This window comes from Rhinopithecus roxellana, chromosome 12 (assembly GCF_007565055.1).
Source record: "Rhinopithecus roxellana isolate Shanxi Qingling chromosome 12, ASM756505v1, whole genome shotgun sequence".
In the NCBI taxonomy this organism is placed as follows: Eukaryota; Metazoa; Chordata; class Mammalia; order Primates; family Cercopithecidae; genus Rhinopithecus; species Rhinopithecus roxellana.
The window spans coordinates 17,308,024-17,330,869 of record NC_044560.1 but is presented as its reverse complement, the minus strand read 5'-3'; the positions used below and the strand labels follow the sequence as shown (position 1 = coordinate 17,330,869).

At 43.5% G+C, this 22,846-nt stretch overlaps 1 protein-coding gene across 2 annotated transcripts in view; it reads left to right on the top strand.

The window, feature by feature from the left end:
• The window catches only part of DNAJC8 (DnaJ heat shock protein family (Hsp40) member C8), a 30,198-nt gene extending 8,036 nt beyond the window's left edge, over nucleotides 1-22,162 (top strand). For both annotated transcript variants that reach the window (XR_004060343.1, XM_010380353.2), the window contains 7 exons: nucleotides 7,118-7,174; nucleotides 11,449-11,515; nucleotides 12,025-12,119; nucleotides 13,702-13,773; nucleotides 17,402-17,493; nucleotides 18,880-18,955; nucleotides 21,346-22,162. Coding sequence is in view for 1 of the 2 variants with exons in the window: in XM_010380353.2 (XP_010378655.1) it covers nucleotides 7,118-7,174; nucleotides 11,449-11,515; nucleotides 12,025-12,119; nucleotides 13,702-13,773; nucleotides 17,402-17,493; nucleotides 18,880-18,955; nucleotides 21,346-21,468 (582 nt within the window). In the remaining variant the exon portion in view is untranslated. The remainder of the gene's footprint in view (nucleotides 1-7,117; nucleotides 7,175-11,448; nucleotides 11,516-12,024; nucleotides 12,120-13,701; nucleotides 13,774-17,401; nucleotides 17,494-18,879; nucleotides 18,956-21,345) is intronic.
• Nucleotides 22,163-22,846: the final 684 nt, after the last annotated feature.

The following is a 22,846-nucleotide window of genomic DNA, read 5'->3' as shown; positions in this document are numbered from 1 at the left end:
GTATTTGTTACTTTATGTCTGGCCTATTTCACTTAGCATGATATTTTCAAGGTTCATCGATTTTCTGTTTTTTGAAGAGTAATTTTTCAATAATTTTTTCATTTTGAAACAATCTCAGATTAACAAAGATTTCAAATACAATATGAAGACTTTTCCTTGAACTCTTTGAGAATAAATTGTTAGAATGATGGTCCATCACCCTGATATACTTTAATGTGATTTTTCTACAACTATCCTCTTACTGAACCACAATATAAACTATCAAAATCAGTAAGTGAACATTGAAACATTGTTACTTTGTAAATCATCAGACCCCATTCAAATTTTACTAATTGTCCCAAAAAAATCTTTCTCAGGGCCTCTCTAAATACATTGTTACTATATAATCCTCAGACCCCATTCAGATTTTACTAGTTGTCCCAAAAAGGTATTTTTCAGAGCCTCTCTGTTGCTCAGCTCACTGCATAGCTCACTGCAACCCCGAACTCCTGGGCTCTGGGCTCAATTGATCCTCCCACCTCAGGTTTTCAAAATATTGGGATTAAAGGTGTGAGCCACTGTGTTTGGCTCTTTGGTTTGTTTGTTTGTTTGTTTTGAGACAGAGTCTCACTCTGTTGCCCAGACTGGAGTGCAGTGGCAGGATATCAGCTCACTGCAACCTCTGCCTCCCTGATTCCAGTGATTCTCCTGACTCAGCCTCCCAAGTAGCTGGGATTACAGGCACCTGCCACCATGCCTGGCTAATTTTTTTTTTTTTTGTATTTTTAGTAGAGACGAGGTTTTGCCCTGTTGGCCAGGCTCGTCTCAAACTCCTGACCTCAAGTGATCTTCCAGCCTTGGCCTCCCAAAGTGCTGGGATTACAGGCATGAGCCACCGTGCCTGGCCTCTTCTTTTGATTTAACTTGTAAGGCCCTGTCAGGCGAGTGCTGTAGACTTCTCCTCTTTGTTTTGTTCAGCACCTTGGAAGGAAAGGTGCTCATCTCACAGGACTCTGGAAGTGGCACATCATTAATAGGTCAGAGAGTTCAGGTGTGACCTAATACTGGATTCCTTTTTCAAGCAGACGATCCTAAAGGAGACTGCTGTTATATTTTGAGTTCAGGAACTTACCTGAATGCAACAGTTAAGCATTTTTGTTTCTGTGTGATGATCAATTAGCTCCCTGAGGTTCAAGACTGTAGGTCTCTCCCTCCATACCCTCAAAGCCTGAGACACAACAGGTGTTCAGAAAAACCTTCCAAGAATCTGAACAGACCTGTGTGTTTGCAGCCATGTTGGTAATAAGGCATTTATCATTTTTGTCAGAAATACCTATTACTTGTCTCTCCCTTATCTACTGTGAGAACAGTAATTCTTAAATTCTGTGAGGACAGGAGAGCTGTGGTTAGAATGTGTCCCCCAAATTCATGTGTTAGAAACTTAATCCCAGTGCAACAGCTTTGTGGGGTAGGGCCTAATAAGAGGTGATTAGATCACAGGGACTCTGCCCTCACACATGGATTAATGTTCTCAGCTTGGGAGTGGATTAGTTATCTCAAGAATGGACTTGTTATATACGTGAGTTTAGCCCCCTCTTGCCCTTACCCGATGACGGCCCCTCAACCTTGAACTTCCCAGCCTGCAGAAGTATAAGAAATACATTTCTTGGGCCAGGCGCGGTGGCTCAAGCCTGTAATCCCAGCACTTTGGGAGGCCCAGACGGGCGGATCACAAGGTCAGGAGATCGAGACCATGCTGGCTAACACCGGGAAACCCCGTCTCTACTAAAAAATACAAAAAACTAGCCGGGCGAGGTGGCAGGCGCCTGTAGTCCCAGCTACTCGGGAGGCTGAGGCAGGAGAATGGCGGAAACCCGGGAGGCGGAGCTTGCAGTGAGCTGAGATCCGGCCACTGCACTCCAGCCCGGGCGACAGAGCGAGACTCCGTCTCAAAAAAAAAAAAAAAAAAGAAATACATTTCTTTTCTTTATAAACTGCCCAGTCTATGGTATTCTGTTCTGGCAACACAAAACAGACTAAGAAAAGTAGTGAGCACAATATCTAGCTATCTTAGAAACTTTTTGTGCTCTAAAAGTTGGTACTGAATATATAAAGCTGGCTTCAGAGAGGACCGGCCACAGGTAAAAGTCCGTTGTCTTCACTGTGCCACATGTGACTGACACCTCCAACTCTTAAAGACAAAAGAGGAGTTGGATTGGCTTTGAAGGCACTCAGTGAATATTCGTTCTGATATAACTCTTGGAAAAATAACTTTTGGACTGTGTGTTTGTATGTGTATGTAGGTATATATACTGTCTTCTTTTTTGCCCAATCATGTGGTGAAAGTAAGCTCGAGATGTTAACACTTAATGCCTGAATACTTTCGCGTGCATCTCCTTGAAACAAGAACACTTCCACGTAACCGCAACACCACTATCACCTATTGGAAAATAACACTAAGAAAGAATAGAAAGGCTGGGCACAGTGGCTCACGCCTGTAATCCCAGCACTTTGGGAAGCTGAGGTGGGCAGATTGCCTGAGTTCAGGAGTTTGAGACCAGCCTGGCCAACATGGTAAAACCCCATCTGTCCTAAAATACAAAAAAATTAGCTGAGTGTGATGGCACGCGCCTGGAGTCCCAGCTACTCAGGAGGCTGAGGCAGGAGAATTGCTTGAACCCAGGAGTGGAGGTTGCAGTGAGCCAAGATTGCTCCACTGCACTTGACAGAACAAGACTCTGTCTCCAAAAAAAAAAAAAAAGAAAAAAAATAGAAATCGTCCCACCTTCACAAAAAAAGCCTCTAATAAAATTAGAGCTTAGGAAACTTTAGCTGTAGGAAAACAACATTAAGTAACTTTATCCAGCATACAGTCGACATGCAGATGGGCCCAGCTGTCCCCAAAATCTCTTTTATCGCTATTTTAGGTTTTTTTTTTTAAACTCAAGAACCACGGTAACCATTTTACTATCTGTATATATCCCATAACATCATGTTGTAATCCCCAAATACAGCAAAATTTATTTTTAAAAAATAAATCAGTCAGGGTTTATGAATTACATTTGGCGTGATTAGTTGTAAGCTATAACCTTATCAGAGGCTTTCTTTGTGAGGGTGGGACAATTTCTGTTCTTTTTCATTTATTTTGGGCGCCTTCTGGGATTTGTTGGACTTTGGTTTGCCCCTAGAGATTCCTTTTCCTCAGAACTAGTGACTTTCCTATGAATATTTTTGTATGAACAGTTACCGCCCCTCATCTGTAAATCTTAGGGGACTTGGCTCTTCCTGTTGAGTGACTTTCCCAATTCCTTTCTCCCTTGGGAAGGTGTGAGAGTGGGGCTCACTGACTTGAAAATTTTCATTTTCATGCACCACCACGCCTGGCTAATTTTGTATTTTTAGTAGAGATGGGGTTTCTCCATGTTGGCCAGGCTTGTCTCAAACGCCTAGCCTCAAGTGGTCGGTCTCCCTGCCTTGGCCTCCCAAAGTACTGGGGTGGCAGGCGTGAGCCACTGCACCCGGCCAGGGAGACCCCATCTCTAAAAAAATTTTTTTTTTTTTTTTTTTTGAGGCGGAGTCTCGCTCTGTCGCCCGGACTGGAGTGCAGTGGCCGGCTCTCAGCTCACTGCAAGCTCCGCCTCCCGGGTTCACGCCATTCTCCTGTCTCAGCCTCCCGAGTAGCTGGGACTACAGGCGCCCGCCTCGTCGCCCGGCTAGTTTTTTTGTATTTTTTAGTAGAGACGGGGTTTCAGCGTATTAGCCAGGATGGTCTCGATCTCCTGACCTCGTGATCCGCCCGTCTCGGCCTCCCAAAGTGCTGGGATTACAGGCTTGAGCCACCGCGCCCAGCCTCTAAAAAAATTTCAAAAAGTCACCGGGCATGGTTGTGTGCTCCATGCGTTTACAGTCCTAGTTGCTCAAGAGGCTGAGACCAGAGGCCCACTTGAGCCCCAGAGCTCGAGACTGCAGTGACCTATGATTATGCCACTGCACTCTAGCCTGGGCAACGAAGTGAGACACTGTCTCAAAAAAAAAAAAAAAAAAATTTTATTTGTTTTTTTTTTTTTTTTTTGAGACGGAGTTTTGCTCTGCGGCCCAGGCTGGAGTGCTGTGGCCGGCTCTCAGCTCACTGCAAGCTCCGCCTCCCGGGTTCACGCCATTCTCCTGTCTCAGCCTCCCGAGTAGCTGGGACTACAGGCGCCCGCCTCGTCGCCCGGCTAGTTTTTTTGTATTTTTTAGTAGAGACGGGGTTTCAGCGTATTAGCCAGGATGGTCTCGATCTCCTGACCTCGTGATCCGCCCGTCTCGGCCTCCCAAAGTGCTGGGATTACAGGCTTGAGCCACCGCGCCCGGCAAAATTTTATTTGTTTAAAGAAGTGTTGCTTAAGGCCAGGCGCAGTGGCTCAAGCCTGTAATCCCAGTACTTTGGGAGGCCGAGGCAGGCGGATCACCTGAAGTCGGGAGTTGGAGACCAGCCTGACAACATGGAGAAACCCCGTCTCTACTGAAAATACAAAATTAGCCAGGCTTGGTGGCGTATACCTGTAATCCAGCTACTCGGGAGGCTGAGGCAGGAGAATCACTTGAACCTAGGAGGTGGAGGTTACAGTGAGCCAAGATCACACCATTGCCCTCCTGCCTGGGCAACAAGAGTGAAACTCCATCTCAAAAAAAAGAAAGAATAGAAATCATCCCATCTTCACCAAAAAAGTCTCTAATAAAGTTAGAGCTTGGGAAACTTTAGCCATAGGAAAACAACATTAAGTAACATTATCCAGTATACAGTCCACATGCAAATGGGCCCAGCTGTCCTCAAAATCTCCTTTATAGCTATTTTAGGTTTTTTTTTAAACTCAAGAACCACGGTAACCATTTTACTATCTGTATATATCCCATAACATCATGTTGTAATCCCCAAATACACACAGCAAAATTTATTTAAAAAAAAAAAATCAATCAGGGTTTATGAATTACATTTGGCGTGATTAGTTGTAAGCTATAACCTTATCAGAGGCTTTCTTTGTGAGGGTGGGACAATTTCTGTTCTTTTTCATTTATTTTGGGCGCCTTCTGGGATTTGTTGGACTTTGGTTTGCCCCTAGAGATTCCTTTTCCTCAGAACTAGTGACTTTCCTATGAATATTTTTGTATGAACAGTTACCGCCCCTCATCTGTAAATCTTAGGGGACTTGGCTCTTCCTGTTGAGTGACTTTCCCAATTCCTTTCTCCCTTGGGAAGGTGTGAGAGTGGGGCTCACTGACTTGAAAATTTTCATTTTCATGCACCACCACGCCTGGCTAATTTTGTATTTTTAGTAGAGATGGGGTTTCTCCATTTTGGCCAGGCTTGTCTCAAACGCCTAGCCTCAAGTGGTCTGTCTCCCTGCCTTGGCCTCCCAAAGTACTGGGGTGGCAGGCGTGAGCCACTGCACCCGGCCAGGGAGACCCCATCTCTAAAAAAATTTTAAAAAGTCACCGGGCATGGTTGTGTGCTCCATGTGTTTACAGTCCTAGTTGCTCAAGAGGCTGAGACCAGAGGCCCACTTGAGCCCCAGAGCTCGAGACTGCAGTGACCTATGATTATGCCACTGCACGCCAGCCTGGGCAACGACGTGAGACACTGTCTCAAAAAAAAAAAAAAATTATTTGTTTAAAGAAGTGTTGCTTAAGGCCAGGCGCAGTGGCTCACGCCTGTAATCCCAGTACTTTGGGAGGCCGAGGCAGGCGGATCACCTGAAGTCGGGAGTTGGAGACCAGCCTGACAACATGGAGAAACCCCATCTCTACTAAAAATACAAAATTAGCCGGGCTTAATGGTGCATGCCTGTAATCCCAGCTACCCAGGAGGCTGAGGAAGGAGAATCGCTTGAACCTGGGAGGAGGAGGTTGTGGTGAGCCAAGATCATACCATTGCCCTCCAGCCTGGGCAACAAGCGCGAAACTCCGTTTTAAAAACAACAACAACAAAAAATAATTGTCATTGCAGTGGCTTATGCTTGTAATCCCAGCACTCCGGGAGGCCGAGGTGGGCAGATCACTTGAGGTTGGGAGTTCGAGACCAGCCTGACCAACATGGAGAAACCCCATCTCTACTAAAAATACAAAAAATTAGCCAGGCGTGGTGGCGCATGCCTGTAATCCCAGCTGCTTGGGAGGCTGAGACAGGAGAATCGCTTGAACCCAGGAGGTGGAGGTTGCAGTGAGCCGAGATCGCGCCATTGCACTCCAGCCTGGGCAATAAGAGCGAGACTGTGTCTCAAAAAAAAAAAAAAAAGAGTTGTTCCGGCTATTGACCCTATCCTTGCTCTACGGGGTTGGAATCAGACTTTCTAGAGTGGGCCAGCCATTGTGCACAGGTTCCACAGGTGATTCTAATATTCACTCTGATTGAGAATCATTGGGCCTTGTAAATTATAAAGTGTCCTAAATTATAAAGTTGGCCTAATTTTTTTCTTTTTGAGTTACTGTGGTTTCTCGACATTTGCAAAAATAAAGGGAGGGAGGAGTTAAACTTTTTTTTTTTTTCTGAGACGGAGTCTCGCTCTGCTGCCCAGGCTGGAGTGCAGTGGCCGAATCTCAGCTCACTGCAAGCTCCGCCTCCCGGGTTCACGCCATTCTCCTGCCTCAGCCTCCCGAGTAGCTGGGACTACAGGCGCCCGCCACCACGCCCGGCTAGTTTTTTGTATTTTTTAGTAGAGACGGGGTTTCACCGTGTTAGCCAGTATGGTCTCGATCTCCTGACCTCGTGATCCGCCCGTCTCGGCCTCCCAAAGTGCTGGGATTACAGGCTTGAGCCACCGCGCCCGGCCGGAGTTAAACTTTTTTAATGAATGGAGGAGAAATGCAAAATTTTCTCATGTAGAAATGTCTCTGGGTGTAAAATAAATTATTATTTTTCTTATGAAGAGAAAATAAGCGTTATGTTAATTGAGAACCATAAGACAATATAATTGTTATTCTGTTGATTTGATCATTCATATTTCTTTAGCAATTTCTAGAACTGTGTGCCAACCTGTGTTCTGGAACATGAGGTACTATTCTAGATGCTGATTATAATGTATATAATTACTGAGCGCCTCTTAAATATACATGTAATTTATTTTCACCTTTTTTGTGGTTTTGATTGTGATACTTCCAGGTTCTTCAGATAGATCCTGAAGTTACAGATGAGGAAATAAAAAAGAGGTTTCGGCAGGTACAGTATTATTTCCCTGTTTGAACTTTTTGAAAATGTATGAAGGACATGATTCTTTTACCACTTGCTATTATTGACTTGATATGTTTGGGCCAAAATTTAACTTTTTTTTTAAGGCTGTGTAACCGTTTTGTAAAAAGAGCTCATAAAAATATATAAAACCTTAAATTAATGACCATAGCTTACCTATGAATAGAATGAATTTTATATCCAAATAGAATCTCTGCAGCTCCTTAATTAAGAGGGATAAGTATAAAGGAGAATAATAGAGCTTGCATGGAGTTATAACTACCAAACCCCCTGTCTTCTAGGAGGGAACATGTCAGATGATTCATAGCACATTTTTATCTTTAAGACCCCATTCGTCTGTAATTTTATCTTTTATTTTTATTCTTATTTTTCGAGACTGAGTCTTGCTCTGTCACCCATGCTAGAGTGTAGTGGCATGATCTCGGGTCACTGCAACCTCCACCTCCTGGGTTCAAGCGATTCTCCTGCCTCAGCCTCCCAAGTAGCTGGGATTACAAGTGCGTGCCACCACACCCGGCTAATTTTTGTGTTTTTGTTAGAGACAGGGTTTCACCATGTTGGCCAGGCTGGTCTTGAACTCCTGACCTCAAGTGATCTGCCTGCCCCCCTCAGCCCCCCAAAATGCTGGGATTACAGGTGTGAGTCACTGCACCCGTCTGTAATTTTATCTTTTGCCAACTTAAATGAATACTCAAGAGTTAACTGGTATAATATAAAGAGTGCTTTTTGAAAGTTCTCCAGGAAAGGAGATGTATACCTTCTGATTCTTGCCCATTCTTATATTTAATAACTGGAACTACAAAGTGTTAAAATAAACTTAAAAAAAAAATCCTTCCAGTTTTGACAGCTGAGTAACTCCTCCCCCAGCCTTTTTTTCTTAAAATTATTATTATTATTTGAGACGGTCTCACTCTGTCACCTAGGCTGGAGTGCAGTGGTGTGATCTTGGCTTACTGCAACCTCTGCCTCCTGAATTCAAGCAATCCTCCCTCCTCAACCTCCCCACTAGCTGGGACTACAGGTGTGCATCACCATGCCCAGCTAATTTTTGTATTTTTTGTAGAGACAGAGTTTCGCCCTCTTGCCCAGGCTGGTCTCAATTCTGGGCTCAAGCGATCCGCTGGCCTCGGCCTCTCAAAGTGCCGTGATTACAGGTATGAGCCACCGCACCTGGCTGCCTTTTTTTCTATGAGTTTAATAATCATAGTCCTTATAATTTGTCTTTGCAAATTGGATTTTCTGTATATTCCATGTCTTTTAAAAAAACTTTCCTTAGCTTCTTTATATTCTTATGTACTTCATATTTTAATAGGGTCTGACCAGTGCTGAATGTAATTTTCAGCTTCTGCATGAGATACTCGTTAATATCCAGTGGTGTGCTTGTTTCTTCAGTACAGTAATTTTCCCCATATTGCTGACTCATAGTCATTTTCTGATCTGCAGTTAAGCCAAGATGTTTTTTATCTTGGTCTACGTAATCATATCCCATTATATAACTTTATAGCTTTTTTCCTTCCTAAGCTCTCTACTCTATACTTATATTTAGCTTTTTTCCTTTTTCTAAAATTTCATGTTTTCTAATATAATCATTACTAATCATCCCCATATTAGTAAGCATTTAAGTTCACAGTCAAAACAGCCTTTTATGTAGCTACATAAAGAACTTAAGAGTTAACTCTTAATAAATCATTAATATGGACTGATAGTTAAGAGTGTGCATATTGGAGCTATATAACTAGTTTAAATCTTTACTATACCACTTAACAAGCAGTGTAAACTTGAGCAAGTTACATTCAACCTTTCCGTGTCTGTTACCCCGTTTGTAAAATGTAATTATGGTGTCTATCCCATGAGTTTGTTGTAAGGATTTAAATGATGTATTACACAGAAGGCATTTAGAGTAAGTCTTGGTACGTAATATATCCTCACTATATGCTAACTATTGTCAGCGTGTGTTAGTCTGCTAATTTCTTTACTTGCATTGTCTGTTTCATTCTTGTAACAGCCCAGTTAGATATTGGTACCTAGTATTATCTCATTGACAGAGCAGGAAGCTGAGGTTAAGTGAGTTGCTCGAGGTTTCATAGCTAGTAGGTGATTGAAGTTGGAATTAGAACCCAGCATAATGGTTCTAGTAATGCTGAACGTAGCGTTAGATTCCCATTGTTGTCATTCCCCAGCATAGGTCCCTGCGTTCCAACCAGTTGGTTTCTGTCAGTGACAGTATGTCATGGTTTTTAACTGTGAGTATCTGAATTACCTATGGAAGTTCTTTTTTTTTTAGCTGGTTTATTATAAAAATTTTATATAGAAAAAAGAATGGACTAGCACAGTGGCTCATGCCTGTAATCCTGGCACTTTGGGACGTTGAGGCGGGCAGATTGCTTGAGCTCAGGAGTTCGTGACCAGCCTGGGCAATATGGTGAAACCCCGTCTCTGCAAAAAACCGGAAACAACAACAACAAAAACCAAAAATGAGCCGGGCATGATGCTGCGTGCCTGTAGTCCTAGCTACTCGGAAGGCTGAGGTGGGAGGATCACTTGAGTCCAGGAGACTGAGGCTGCAGTGAGCTGGGATAGCACCACTGCACTCCAGCCTGGATGATAGAGCAAAACTCTGTCTCAAAAAAAAAAAAAAAAAAAAAAAAAAAATAGAACAATGAATATTCATATATCCCCCATCTATATCGAACAGTTAATTTCGTTAAAATATATGTAGTATTTATTTATTTATTGAGACGGAGTCTGGCTGTGTCACCCAGGTTGCAGTACAGTGTTGCGATCTCGGCTCACTGCAGCCTTTACCTCCCGAGTTCAAGTCATTCTCCTGCCTCAGCCTCCTGAGTAGCTGGTATTATAGGTGTGTGCCACTGTGCCTGCCTAATTTTTGTATTTTTAGTAGAGACAGGGTTTCACCATGTTGGCCAGGCTAGTCTTGAACTCCTGACCTCAAGTGATCTGCCAGCCTCGGCCTTCCAAAGTGCTGGGATTACAGGTGGGAGCTACCACTCCTGGCTGACATTGACTATATATTTAACTATATATTTTTGGCTGGATCATTGTAAAGTAAATTGCAATAAACCATGAGGCTTTACCCCTAAATACTTCAGCATGTACCCTTCCCAAAGAAAGGACATTTTCTTGCATAGCCACTTATCCCACCTAACAAAATAAGGGCTAATTCCCTCCGATCATCTGAAACCCAGTCAAATAGAGGTTTACAAAGTGCAGATGCCAAAGACTGACTCCGAAGGTCTGAGTGTGGCAATTAGAATGCTGTTTTTTTCAGAACCTTCACAGGGTTGGAGCACAGCCAGAATGAGAAACTGCTTTAGATTAGAAGTTCTTTTAGGAGAGAGATGATGTCTCATACCTACTTTAGCCACCTTAGTGCTCAGTACAGGTTGAGTATCCTTTATCTGAAATGCTTGAGACTGGAAGTATTTCAGATTTCAATTTTTTTCGGATTTTGGGATATTTGCAGAATGCATAATGGTCGAGCATCCCTAATCCGAAAATTCAAAATGTTCCAATGAGCTTTTCCTTGGAGCATCATGTCAGCACTCAAAAAGTTTCAGATTTTTGAGCATTTTGGATTTTGAGTGCTCAACCTGCATAAGGAACATAATAGGAACTTGATACTTTTCAGTCTCCCTCCTCCCCCAGATTATTACAACATCTTCATAGTGCTAGGCTTTCATTTGTTTTTGTTTTTTTTTCCTGGAGACAGGGTCTCACTTTGTTGCCCAGGCTGGAGTGCAGTGGCACAATCTCAACCTCCCAGGCTCAAGTGATTCTCCCACATTAACCTCTTCATAGCTGGGACTACAAGCGACCACGACCACGTCTGACTAATTAAAAAAATTTTTTGTTTGTAGAGGTAGGGTCTTGCTATGTTGCTCAGACTGGTCTCGAAGTCCTGGGCTTAAGTAATCCTCTCACCTCAGCCTCCCAAAGTGGTGGGATGACAGGCATGAGCCTCTGTGCCTGGCACGTTTGTTCTCAACTTTGTGATTAAAACCCAAGATGTTTCCTAGTTGTACCTTTACCTTTTGGTGCTTGAATTTTGTTAAAGATCAATATTTCTGGGCATTTAAAGAGATTTGTTAATTTTTTAAAATGCTTCTTGCTAAGAGTCTCTTTTTGCAGTAGGACCTTAGAGCTTTTGATTGTAATGAGACAGGGCAGGCTGAAAGTTAGTAAATGTTTCTCTTATTGACAACCCAACTTTTCTCTTATTGTAGTTATCCATCTTGGTGCATCCTGACAAAAATCAAGATGATGCTGACAGAGCACAAAAGGCTTTTGAAGGTATTTGTACATTTACCTGCTTCTGAGTATTAGATTGTGAATGGCAGGGCCTAACTATTCCTTGTCCTAGATCAAGCAAAGACTGTTGTAGTTTTGTCTTCTGGTCACCAAGAAGCTGTGGTTTTCAGTAGAGCAGTTGCCATTTCAAAGCAGAATATTTTGTTTAAGAAGTAGACCTTAACTTTGCTTTGTTAAAACTTTTATATGCCAACAAAGACTGTTATTCCCTAGGATCATTTTTTTTCTTTGAACATAAAGAATTTTATCACTGAATTAAATCCAGATGTGGTGTATTTAGCCTTGAGTATATATTTAATTTTTTCCAAGGCTCTCAAGGAAAGTCATTGCTATAGTTGAATGTTTTTTTTTTTTTAAATTAGTTTTAACAACAGTAAATAATTAAAGTAGGGAATGCTTTAGACAGCACAAGTCCATTTACACTGCCTGAGTATAGTTCAGACTTTCAGAGGGTGTTTGCAGAAACAGTTAATTTCAATGTTTTGCATTAGCTGTGGACAAAGCTTACAAGTTGCTACTGGATCAGGAGCAAAAGAAGAGGGCCCTGGATGTAATTCAGGCAGGAAAAGAATACGTGGAACACACTGTAAGTATTTATAGTGCTGCTGTGTTTACAGGAAGTATCAGCAAGCCTTGGGCACCTTGTAGGAGGGTACATATTAACATAGTAATGCCTACTGGCACAACTTGTGGATGCTTATGTGCTCTCCACCACTTTGCTGTGGTGGTCATGAATAGTGTGTGCCTAAAGCTGTAATTCACCCCTAAGAGAAGAACTCAGATGAGGAGTAGCTAGGACACTGCTCCTACCTGTTTCTCTGCCAGTCCCGTGTTGGGGAGAAAGGGTTGTTCTCTCCCTCTCATCGCACATTGCCGCTTACTCCATTCTTAGAGTGGAAATATGGAGCAGCCTGTGACCCTTGACTCTTGATTTTTATTCTTGTCCCTGGTGAAGGGTTTGGAACAAGGCTTGTCTAAGGCTAGCAAGAGGATGGGGTAAACTTTTTTTTAAAATATGAGGAGGTTTATGCCCATCTTAATAACAGAGTTGAGAAGAACTCAATTGAAGGAAACTGAGTTGTAGCTGGTGTTATTTTTGTTTGCTCTTGAGGGCCTACATAAATCTCCCATGTGGTGGGAAATGTCAGTATGGCTTTCCTGAGGTAAGAAAGGTCTTTTAACTTTTTGCTTGCTGGGGCAAGAATCTTGAGGCCATTTATAAGAGCTGTTTCAATTGTGATTGGATATGACTTTTCACATGAAGAGCTTTGAAATGTGAAACTGAACTTTATAACCATAATAATGAATCCAGTTTAGGTGAGGAAAATCAATAAGAAGAGCAGACAAAGGGCCCATAACTATATCCTGCCGGTCATGTGTTGGAAATGGCACTTGTAGGCCCTATCCTTGTAGAAATAGGAAAAGTGCCTGACAGTTGCTTCTTAAATCATTGTGGTAGTTACCATTCCTATGTCTTTTACCTGTAAGAATGTCATCCTTAGGCTTCCTGACCACAGGGTGGCAGTAGGGCCTTTCTGAGCTTAGAGGGCACTTGGCTTTTGCTGGTATAATAGACTGGTTAGTTCATGGAGTAGTGTCATTCTTGTATGAATGGGTATATTTAATTTTTTTTTTTTTTTTTAATCTCAGTAGTGGCCAAAGTGATAAAAATATCAGTTAATATGATGTGTGGTTTAGGGAGGTTCCATGGTGAAAATGATCAAGAATGTAGTTACAGAAATGCCAGAAAAACTACTTGGACATAATGCCACAAATTCTGTAGCTTCTTCTAAAACTTGACAAATATATTTTCTTTGCTCTAAACACATAACCACAAGCCAAGAAAGGTAAATTAGTAGTCTGTTTATTTCATCAAAAACGTTTTGGATCTGATGAGTTGGGGACAACCTCCTGTTGGTCCCCTTTCATCTTTCATTCTTCCTGGTAGATTGGATTTTAGATGAGATTAGAAAAAGGACTTGTGGTTCCTAATTTTCCTTGATTCTGTTGTTCTTTTGAGGAGGGAGGGGAGGGGCTCATTTTTTTTTTAATGGAAACTTTTTGGTATACCTGTGCCTACAGAAAGTTACATATATTGTATGTGTGCAGCTCAGTGGATGTTCTCAAAGCACAGGTGCTCGTCTTTTGATGAAAAAAATTCTTTTTAGGTGAAAGAGCGAAAAAAACAATTAAAGAAGGAAGGAAAACCTACAATTGTAGAGGAGGACGATCCTGAACTGGTGAGTTAAATATGGGAAACGCCATTGTATCTTGTGTGACTGAGTCTACGAATTGGTGAGTTACAGTGACAGAAGCCAAAAGAATGATGAATATATGCTATTTCACATGTATGTATGTATTTATTTATTTATTATTTTCGAGACTGAGTTTCACTCTTGTTGCCAGGCTGGAGTGCAATGATGCAATCTCGGCTCACTGCAACCTCTGCCTCCCGGGTTCAAGCAATTCTCCTGTTTCAGCCTCTCAAGTACCTAGGATTGTAGGCGCATGCCACCACGCCCGGCTAATTTTTGTATTTTTAGTAGAGACGAGGTTTCATCATATTGGTCAGGCTGGTCTCAAACTCCTGACCTCAGGTTATCCGCCCGCCTCTGCCTCCCAAAGTGTTGGGATTACAGGCATGAGCCACCACGCCCAGCCTTATTTTTTTATTTTTTATTTTTTGAGATGAACTTTTACTCTTGTTGCCCAGGCTAGAGTGCAATGGTATGATCTCGGCTCACCGCAACCTCTGCCTCCTGGGTTCAAGTGATTCTGCCTCAGCATCCCGAGTAGTTGGGATTACAGGCATGCACCACCACACCCAACTAATTTTGTATTTTTAGTAGAGACGGGCTTTCTCCATGTTGGTCTCAAACTCCTGACCTCAGGTGATCTGTCTGCCTTGGCCTCCCAAAGTGCTGGGATTACAAATGTGATCTACTGTGCCTAGCTGTCACATATTTTTAATTTTAATTTTAATTAATTAATTAATTAATTTTTTGAGAAGGAGTTACACTCTTGTTGCCCAGGCTGGAGTGCAATGGCGTGATCTCAACTCACTGCAACCTCCGTCTCCTGGGTTCAAGCGATTCTCCTGTCTCAGCCTCCCAAGTAGCTGGGATTACTGGCATGCACCACCAAGCCCGGCTAATTTTGTATTTTTAGTAGAGACAGGGTTTCTCCATGTTTTTCAAGCTGGTCTCAAACTCCTGACCTCAGATGATCCGCCTGCCTTGGCTTCCCAAAGTGCTGGGATTACAGGCTACAGGCATGAGCCACCGTGCCCAGCCTCCGGCTAATTTTTTTATATTTTTAGTAGAGACGGGGTTTCATCATATTGGCCAGGCTGGTCTTGAACTTCTGACCTTGGGTGATCCACCTGCCTCGGCCTCCCAAAGTGCTGGTATTACAGGCGTGAGCCACTGTGCGTGGCCTCATTTTTATTTTTTTAAAAAACATTTTATTTGGCTGGGTGCAGTGGCTCACGCCTGTGAGCCCAGCACTTTGGGAGGCTGAGGCAGGCGGATCACGAGGTCAGGAGATCGAGACCATCCTGGCCAACATGGTGAAACCCCGTCTCTACTAAAAATACAGAAATTAGCTGGGCATGGTGGTGCATGCCTGTAATCCCAGCTACTTGGGAGGCTGAGACAGGAGAATAGCTTGAACCCGTGAGGCAGAGGTTGCAGTGGGCCAAGATCGTGCCACTGCACCCCAGCCTGGCAACATAGCAAGACTCCGTCTCCAAACAATAACAACAACAACAAACATTTTATTTGAACTTAAAATGTATAAATATACATTTATTTATGTATTTGAGACAGGGTCTTACTCTGTTGCCCAGGCTAGAGAGCAGTGGTACGATCTCCGCTCACTGCAACCTCTGCCTCCCAGGTTCAAGTGATTCTCCTGCCTTAGCCTCCTGAGTAGCTGGGATTACAGATGCCCACCATCAAGCCTGGCTAATTTTTGTATTTTTAGTAGAGACAGGATGTCACCATGTAGCTCAGGCTGATCTCAAACTCCTCACCTCAAGTGATCTGCCCGCCTTGGCCTCCCGAAGTGCTGGGATTACAGGCGTGGCCACCGCACCTGGCCCAGCTTTCTTCAGTTGTTTTTTTTTTCCTGATTATAAAAGAACACATGCTAATGATAGAACATTTGGAAAAAGCAGAGAAATATAAAAAATATAAAATCACCAGTGTCTGTCTATCCAGTGTTTGGAGCTTTTAAAGATATTGAGCTATTCATTACAGACTCCTTTATACCTTTGATGTTTGTCTTTATTAGGGACTGGAGTTTGAAGCATTTCTTTTAGTGAGCAGTGTCTAGTAGGTAACAGGATAAAAGAAAAGTCACAGAAATTTAGGGACTTCTTTATTTTCCTTTCTCTCCATATATCACTCTTTGCTCCAGTGTCTGATTTTAGAATTTAAGCACTATTCAATCTGCATGACAGATTACTTTTGTACTTAACATGTCTATTTAAAATACATTATATCTGGAGAAAAATATTTAAAGGTAGAATAACATAAGCTCTGTTCTTAAGAACTCTTGAAAATAAAGAATTAAAAACTGGTAGGGAGGGGATTGTAATTTCATTAACTTGGTGTGACATTTACCTTCATTTTTTTTTTGTAATTCTTTTTAGAGCTAGGGTCTCCCTTTGTCACCCCGGCTGGAGTATAGTGGCATGATCTTAACTCACTGCAGCCTCGACCTCCTGGGCACAAGTGATCCTCCCACCTTAGTGGATATTATACATTCTAATAATAACCTCTGGTGGCATATACCTATAATCTGAGTGCTTTGGGGGCTGAAGTGGGAGGATCTTTTCAGCCTAGGAGTTTGAGGCTGCAGTGAGCTATGATCACATCACTGCACTCTAGCCTGGGTGACAGATTGAGACAATGACAATAATAATAAATAATAATAGCTTCTGTTCCTATCTTTGTAAGACTACCATGTAATATACTTTTTTTTTTTTTTTTTAAAGACATAGAGTCTTGCTCTGTTGTCCAGGCTGGAGTGCAGTGGCATAGTCATAGCTCACTGTAGCCTTGACCTCCTGAGCTCAAGCAGTCCTCCCACCTCAGCCTCTAGAGCTGGGGACTACAAGTGTGTGTGACCATACCTGGTTAATGTTTTATTTTTAATATTTTTTGTAGAGATGGGATCTCACTATGTTGCTCAGGGTGGTCTCAGACTCGAGGGCTTAAGTGATCCTCCTGCCTCAGCCTCTTGAAATGCTGGGTCTACAGATGTGCACCACCATGCCCTGCTAATTTTTGTTTGATTTTGAGATGGAGTTTCGCTCTTGTTGCCCAGGCTGGAGTGCAATGGCATGATCTTGGCTCACTGCAGCCTTCGCCTCCTAGGTTCAAGTGATTCTCCTGCCTAAGGTTCAAGTGATTCTCCTGCCTAAGTCTCCCGAGTAGTTGGGATTACAGGCACACACCGCCACGCCTGGCTAATTGTTGTATTTTTAGTAGAGACGGAGTTTCACCATGTTCAGGCCAGGCTGGTCTTGAACTCTAGACCTCAGGTGATCTGCCCTCCTTGGCTTCCCAGAGTGCTGGGATTACAGGTGTGAGCTACCACTCCTGGCCTGTGCACTAGTTTAAAAAAATTTTTTTTTGTAGCAATAGAGTTTCACTATGTTGCCCAGGCTAGTCGAGCTCTTAGCCTCAAGCGATTGTCCTCCCTTGGCCTCCCAAAGTGTTGGAATTACGGGTGTGAGCCACTGTGCCCAGCCTGTGCCAGGTTTTAATCTGTTTTATCTTAGGCTCCAAGTGAAAGTACATGGTTCAAATTGCTGGTAAAAATATTTACTCTGATTTTCTTTTGTTCTTGATTTTCTTGTAGTTCAAACAAGCTGTATATAAACAGACAATGAAACTCTTTGCTGAGCTGGAAATTAAAAGGAAAGAGAGAGAAGCCAAAGAGATGCATGAAAGGTACATATCAGTATATTCATTTAAACCATATTTAAATACCTAGATTAACTAACATTGGTCTTTGGTGATTTTCCTAATGAAGGAATTATGTGGTATATCATTAAAGAGACTATAAAAATAGTTACCTAAAAACAATCAAGCTTTTTTTTTTTTTTTTTTTTTTTTTTTTTGAGATGCTGTCTTGCTCTGTCACCCAGGCTGGAGAGCACTGGCGCGATCTCGGCTCACTGCAAGCTCTGCCTCCCGGGTTCATGCCATTCTCCTGCCTCAGCCTCCAGAGTAGCTGGGACTACAGGTGTACGCCACCTCGCCCGGCTAATTTTTTGTATTTTAGTAGAGACGGGGTTTCACCATGTTGGCCAGGATGGTCTCGATCTCCTGATCTTGTGATCCGCCTGCCTTGGCCTCCTAAAGTGCTAGGTTACAGGCGTGAGCCACCGCACACTCTCAGGGAGATTATTTGTAATCAAGAGCCTTGTGTGTGTTCTTTCTGACGTCCTGGAGTGAAATAAGCAGCTGTTAAGGCCACTGTTACTGAGGCCAGAACCTTTTGTGGGACTAGTGGCTACAGCTTTGGTGAGTGTATAGTACTGTACAGTGTCATTGGTAACAAAATGTTTAATGTTCTAAAATATGATTTCTCTTGAACATCAGAAATGTTAGAGTTTTGCTCTTGTTGCCCAAGCTGGAGTGCAGTGGCGCAATCTCAGCTCACTGCAACCTTCACCTCCTGGGTTCAGGTGATTCTCCTGCCTGAATTCTCCTGCCCGGCTAATTTTTACATTTTTAATAGAGACGGGGTTTCACCATGTTGGTCAGGCTGGTCTCGAACTCCTGACCTCACGTGATCCACCCACCACAGCCTCTCAAAGTGCTAGGCTTACAGGCGTGAGCCACTATGTCCGGCCGAGTTTTGTTTCTCTATGTATTTTATATTGTTGTTTGGTATGTACCAGTAACTAAAATTTGCTAGTTGAGGTTGTGTGAAATGTCTTTGTTTTGGGATAGGGTTTTGTCCAGAGATCTTAAGAACTTTGGGTTTATAATGGTCATTCTGCTGAAGTAAGGTGCCCTGTGTTCTCAACATAGCTTTGTCACTGAAAGAGCCCAAAACCTCACGTTGCTCTTGGCTGGGCTTTGGTTACTTTATCTGTGTAACAGAGAGATTTATGTCTTTCCCCACAGCCGTGCCCACAGTCTGATCTGCGTGTTTTAGAATGAGACATTCATGAAAATGCTCTGAGCCCTTTCCAGACAGTCATCTTTGTAGACTTCTAGGGGAACTGATTTACTATATATGCTTGCTTCTGTGGGGAGATGCCATCTTGTATGGTTAATTCAGTCTATAAGTATCATATAAATAATATGATCTGGTTTTCCTCCTAGGAAACGACAAAGGGAAGAAGAGATTGAAGCTCAAGAAAAAGCCAAAAGGGAAAGAGAGTGGCAGAAAAACTTTGAGGTAAATTTCTAAGGTGGCCAGGGATTCTAATTCCAGAGTAAGGCAGCTTGGTTCCTGCGGCACTCCCAGGACTGAATTGGGTAGTCAGAGGGAAGTGGGATATGTGGGGAAGAGTGGGAGCTGTGAAGAATGAGGCTGGTCCTGGCTCAGCCTCCTGTAAGCTCTGTAGCCTTGGCAAGGGCAATGAGGATCCCGGAATGGCTTTTTAAAAAATTATTATTATTATTATTTTGAGACGGAGTCTCGCTCTGTCGCCCAGGCTGGAGTGCTGTGGCGCAATCTCAGCTCACTGCAAGCTCCGCTTCCTGGGTTCACGCCATTCTCCTGCCTCAACCTCCTGAGTAGCTGGGACTACAGGCGCCCGCCACCACGCCCGGCTAATTTTTTTGTATTTTTAGTAGAGACAGGGTTTCACCATGTTAGCCAGGATGGTCTCGATCTCCTGACCTCGTGATCCGCCCACCTCGGCCTCCCAAAGTGCTGGGATTACAGGCGTGAGCCACCGCGCCCAGCCTAAAAAATTATTTTTAAAAATTATTGTTTAATTTATTTTTACAGCACACTAACAGTTTGACCCTGAATGGTTTTTCAGATTGTAGTAGGCACAGCTGCCCAGTGGGCTCAAGGAAAATGGATTGCACTTTTAATTTAGGGGGTAAACATAGAGTATTGCCTTGCTTGGAGATCTGTTAGTAGACGCTGAAGTTCTTGTGGCCCCAGTGTCCTGCCTGCAGAGAGAGTTAGAACTTTTGAACTTGACTCTTCTTTGACACCCTAGTTATATCCTTCAGGTGGCTGGCCAGAAGGATTGTGGCAACATTTGGTCTTTTCTTCTATAGGATTTAGGACTCATGGTTAGGGGCTGGCTAATCAGAGTTGATGACTTTGTTTCTATTCCGCTTTATGTATGGAAAGAGAAAAAATGGTAATGAGGTAGAGGTCCTAGTGGCCATCCCTACACAACTGGCTAGGCATTGTACTGGCTTTGGGGCAGCCATCCAAGTTTTGGGGGCAGCAGAAAGATGTAGTAGAAAGTAGCTGTGCTGCTAGCTAGCTCTATGGCTTTGAGAAAATCATTTCACCTTTTGGAGCCTCAGTGTTATTTGTGAAGCACTGGTGGCAGTACACAGCATAGTCGGCTTTGGGGAAGATTAGAAGTACCATATGCTGTCCAGGCGTGGTGGCTCACGCCTGAAATCCCAGCACTCTGGGAGGCCGAGGTGGGTGGATCACGAGGTCAGGAGATCGAAACCATTCTGGCTAACATGGTGAAACCCTGTCTCTACTAAAAATACAAAAAATTAGCCAGGCCTTGTGGCAGGCGCCTGTAGTCCCAGCTACTTGGGAGGCTGAGGCAGGAGAATGGCATGAACCCGGGAAGTGGAGGTTGCAGTGAGCCGATATTGTGCCACTGCACTCCAGCCTGGGCGACAGAGCAAGACTTCATCTCACCAAAAAAAAAAAAAAAAAAAAAAAAAAAGAAATACCATATGCTAAACGTCTAGCCTTGAGGTCCCCAACAAATAGGGCCTCAGTGTTGTGATGATTATTACTCATTTTGTCCTCCTCTTCCAACCTGCAGCTCATCCTGCTTTCTAGGGGGTGCTGTGACACTTTCTTGTGCCCATAGGAGTGGGAAGAAAGCTCTATTGTACTCTTTTTTTTTTTTTTTTTTGAGACGGAGTTTCGCTCTTGTTGCTCAGGCTGAAGTGCAATGGTGTGATCTCGGCTCACCGCGACCTCCGCCTCCTGGATTCAAGTGATTCTTCTGCCTCAGCCTCCCAAGTAGCTGGAATTATAGGCATGTGTCACCATGCCTGGCTAACTTTTTATATTTTTAGTAGAGATGGGGTTTCTCCATGTTGGTCAGGCTGGTCTTGAACTCCCAACCTCAGGTGATCCACCTGCTGTGTGAGCCACCATGCCCGGCCTATGCTACTCTTTTTTCTTTTTTCCTTTCTTTTTTTTTTTGATATGAAGTCTCGCTCTTGTTGTCCAGGCTGGAGTGCAGTGGCATGGTCTCGGCCCACTGCAACCTCTGCCTCCCAGGTTCAAGCGATTCTCCTGCCTCAGTCTCCTGAGTAGCTGGGATTACAGGCACTGGCCACCATGCCCGGCTAATTTTTGTATTTTTATTAGAGACAGGGTTTCACCATGTTGGCCAGGCTGGTCTTGAACTCCTGACCTCAGGTGATCTGCCCGCCTTGGCCTCCCAAAGTGCTGGGATTATAGGTATGAGCCACTGTGCCTGGCCAGCTCTATTCTACTCTTGGATTATTCCAGGGGACTGAACTGAGCTGGGCTACAGGAGGGTGGATGGATGGCAGAGCAGGTTTAGGCCTTTCCACTCATTAAGTGGTCTCCTCACCTCAAACTTCTTTTGTACTTAGGAAAGTCGAGATGGTCGTGTGGACAGCTGGCGAAACTTCCAAGCCAATACAAAGGGGAAGAAAGAGAAGAAAAATCGGACCTTCCTGAGACCACCAAAAGTAAAAATGGAGCAGCGTGAGTGACCAACCGGGGTCACAGGCACAGAACCTTCCCCCTGCTATCTCCCTTCCTGCTTCGAAGGACTCATTCTTTCCTCCCACTTCCACCCCAACATAGAGTAGAATTTGCTTTTTAGTCCATTTTGTTTTCAATACAATTTAATATTGATCAGAGTAATTCTTTTGTACATTGAAATGAGGGGCTTGGTTTAAAAAAAGACCTTCCCTTCTCCCTGCCCCTAGAACAACCAGGATTGGAAGGTGCCACCATTGGTGCTGCCTTCTCTTCCCACAGCCTGTAACTCAGTGTTTTGTACTTCACTGAATTGTGATGGTTAGAAACTTCATGGATAGTTTGTGGAAATCATCCGATTAAACATATTGCTTAAAATGGTGTTGCTGTGACTTCAGAGACAAGCCCGGAAGGGGCACCTTAGGAAGCCCCTTCACTTCAGTTGCTCGCTTCTGGGTGTGCTCCCTTCGAAGGCCCAGATGAGACAGGGAACACTTGTGGGCACACAGAGCGGCATCTGATGCCCTGTGGTGTTTGGCATGTGCCCCCGTCTACTGACCAATCAGCGTGGCATGAGGTCCACGCCACCCAAACCTTTCACTTTCCAAAGAGCTAGCCGTCCTCCACCCAGTACCATGTCCTAGCCTGTCTGCATTTGTTAGTGGTAATATTCTTTATGTATAATAAATTTTTATACCCAAGCCATTGATGTACTCTTCCTTGTACTCTCCCTTGTGGGTCCCTTATCTGGCTTGGCCCAACCCCAAAATGCTTTGGGGTTGGACAGACCTGGCCAAACCTTAGTTTGTTCATCTACAAAATGGGAATATAAATTACTGTGGCAGCTTTTAGGGAGGATTTGCCATGGCATATACAAGGTAGCTACCACAGTGCTCCTTGGGTATTGCCAATATACTATTATTTCTGTGTAAAATGAAGATACTGATTGTTTTGAGGATTAAATGAAGTAATATATGAAAGCATCCAGCTCATAGTCTATGCCTAGATGTCCTGCTTGCTTTCAGGGACGGAATCAGCCCTTGGGAGGGGCCTAAAGTGAGAAGTGGAAAGGTGATACTTGAAATGTGAAGATAAAGGAAACTAGGTGACTCAAAACTAGACTTTGCTTTTTGCAATGTCTTGTAGATGAGTAAACAGGCACCATGACTACGAAAGGCACCATGTCTTTTAGTATCACGAGAAGCGCAACTTTCATTTCTCTGTGGGAGAGGACAGAGGCTTGGGTGTCTTACTGTCCTTCCAAGTACAGCTGAGCACATCCAAACCACACATGAAGTAGAGCACAGAGGTGGGTGGGTAGGTGGGCAAGTGTGCCTCTGGCTAAACTGGACCAAGGCAGAGGAAGGAAATGTTTAGTTGCCCTGCAAA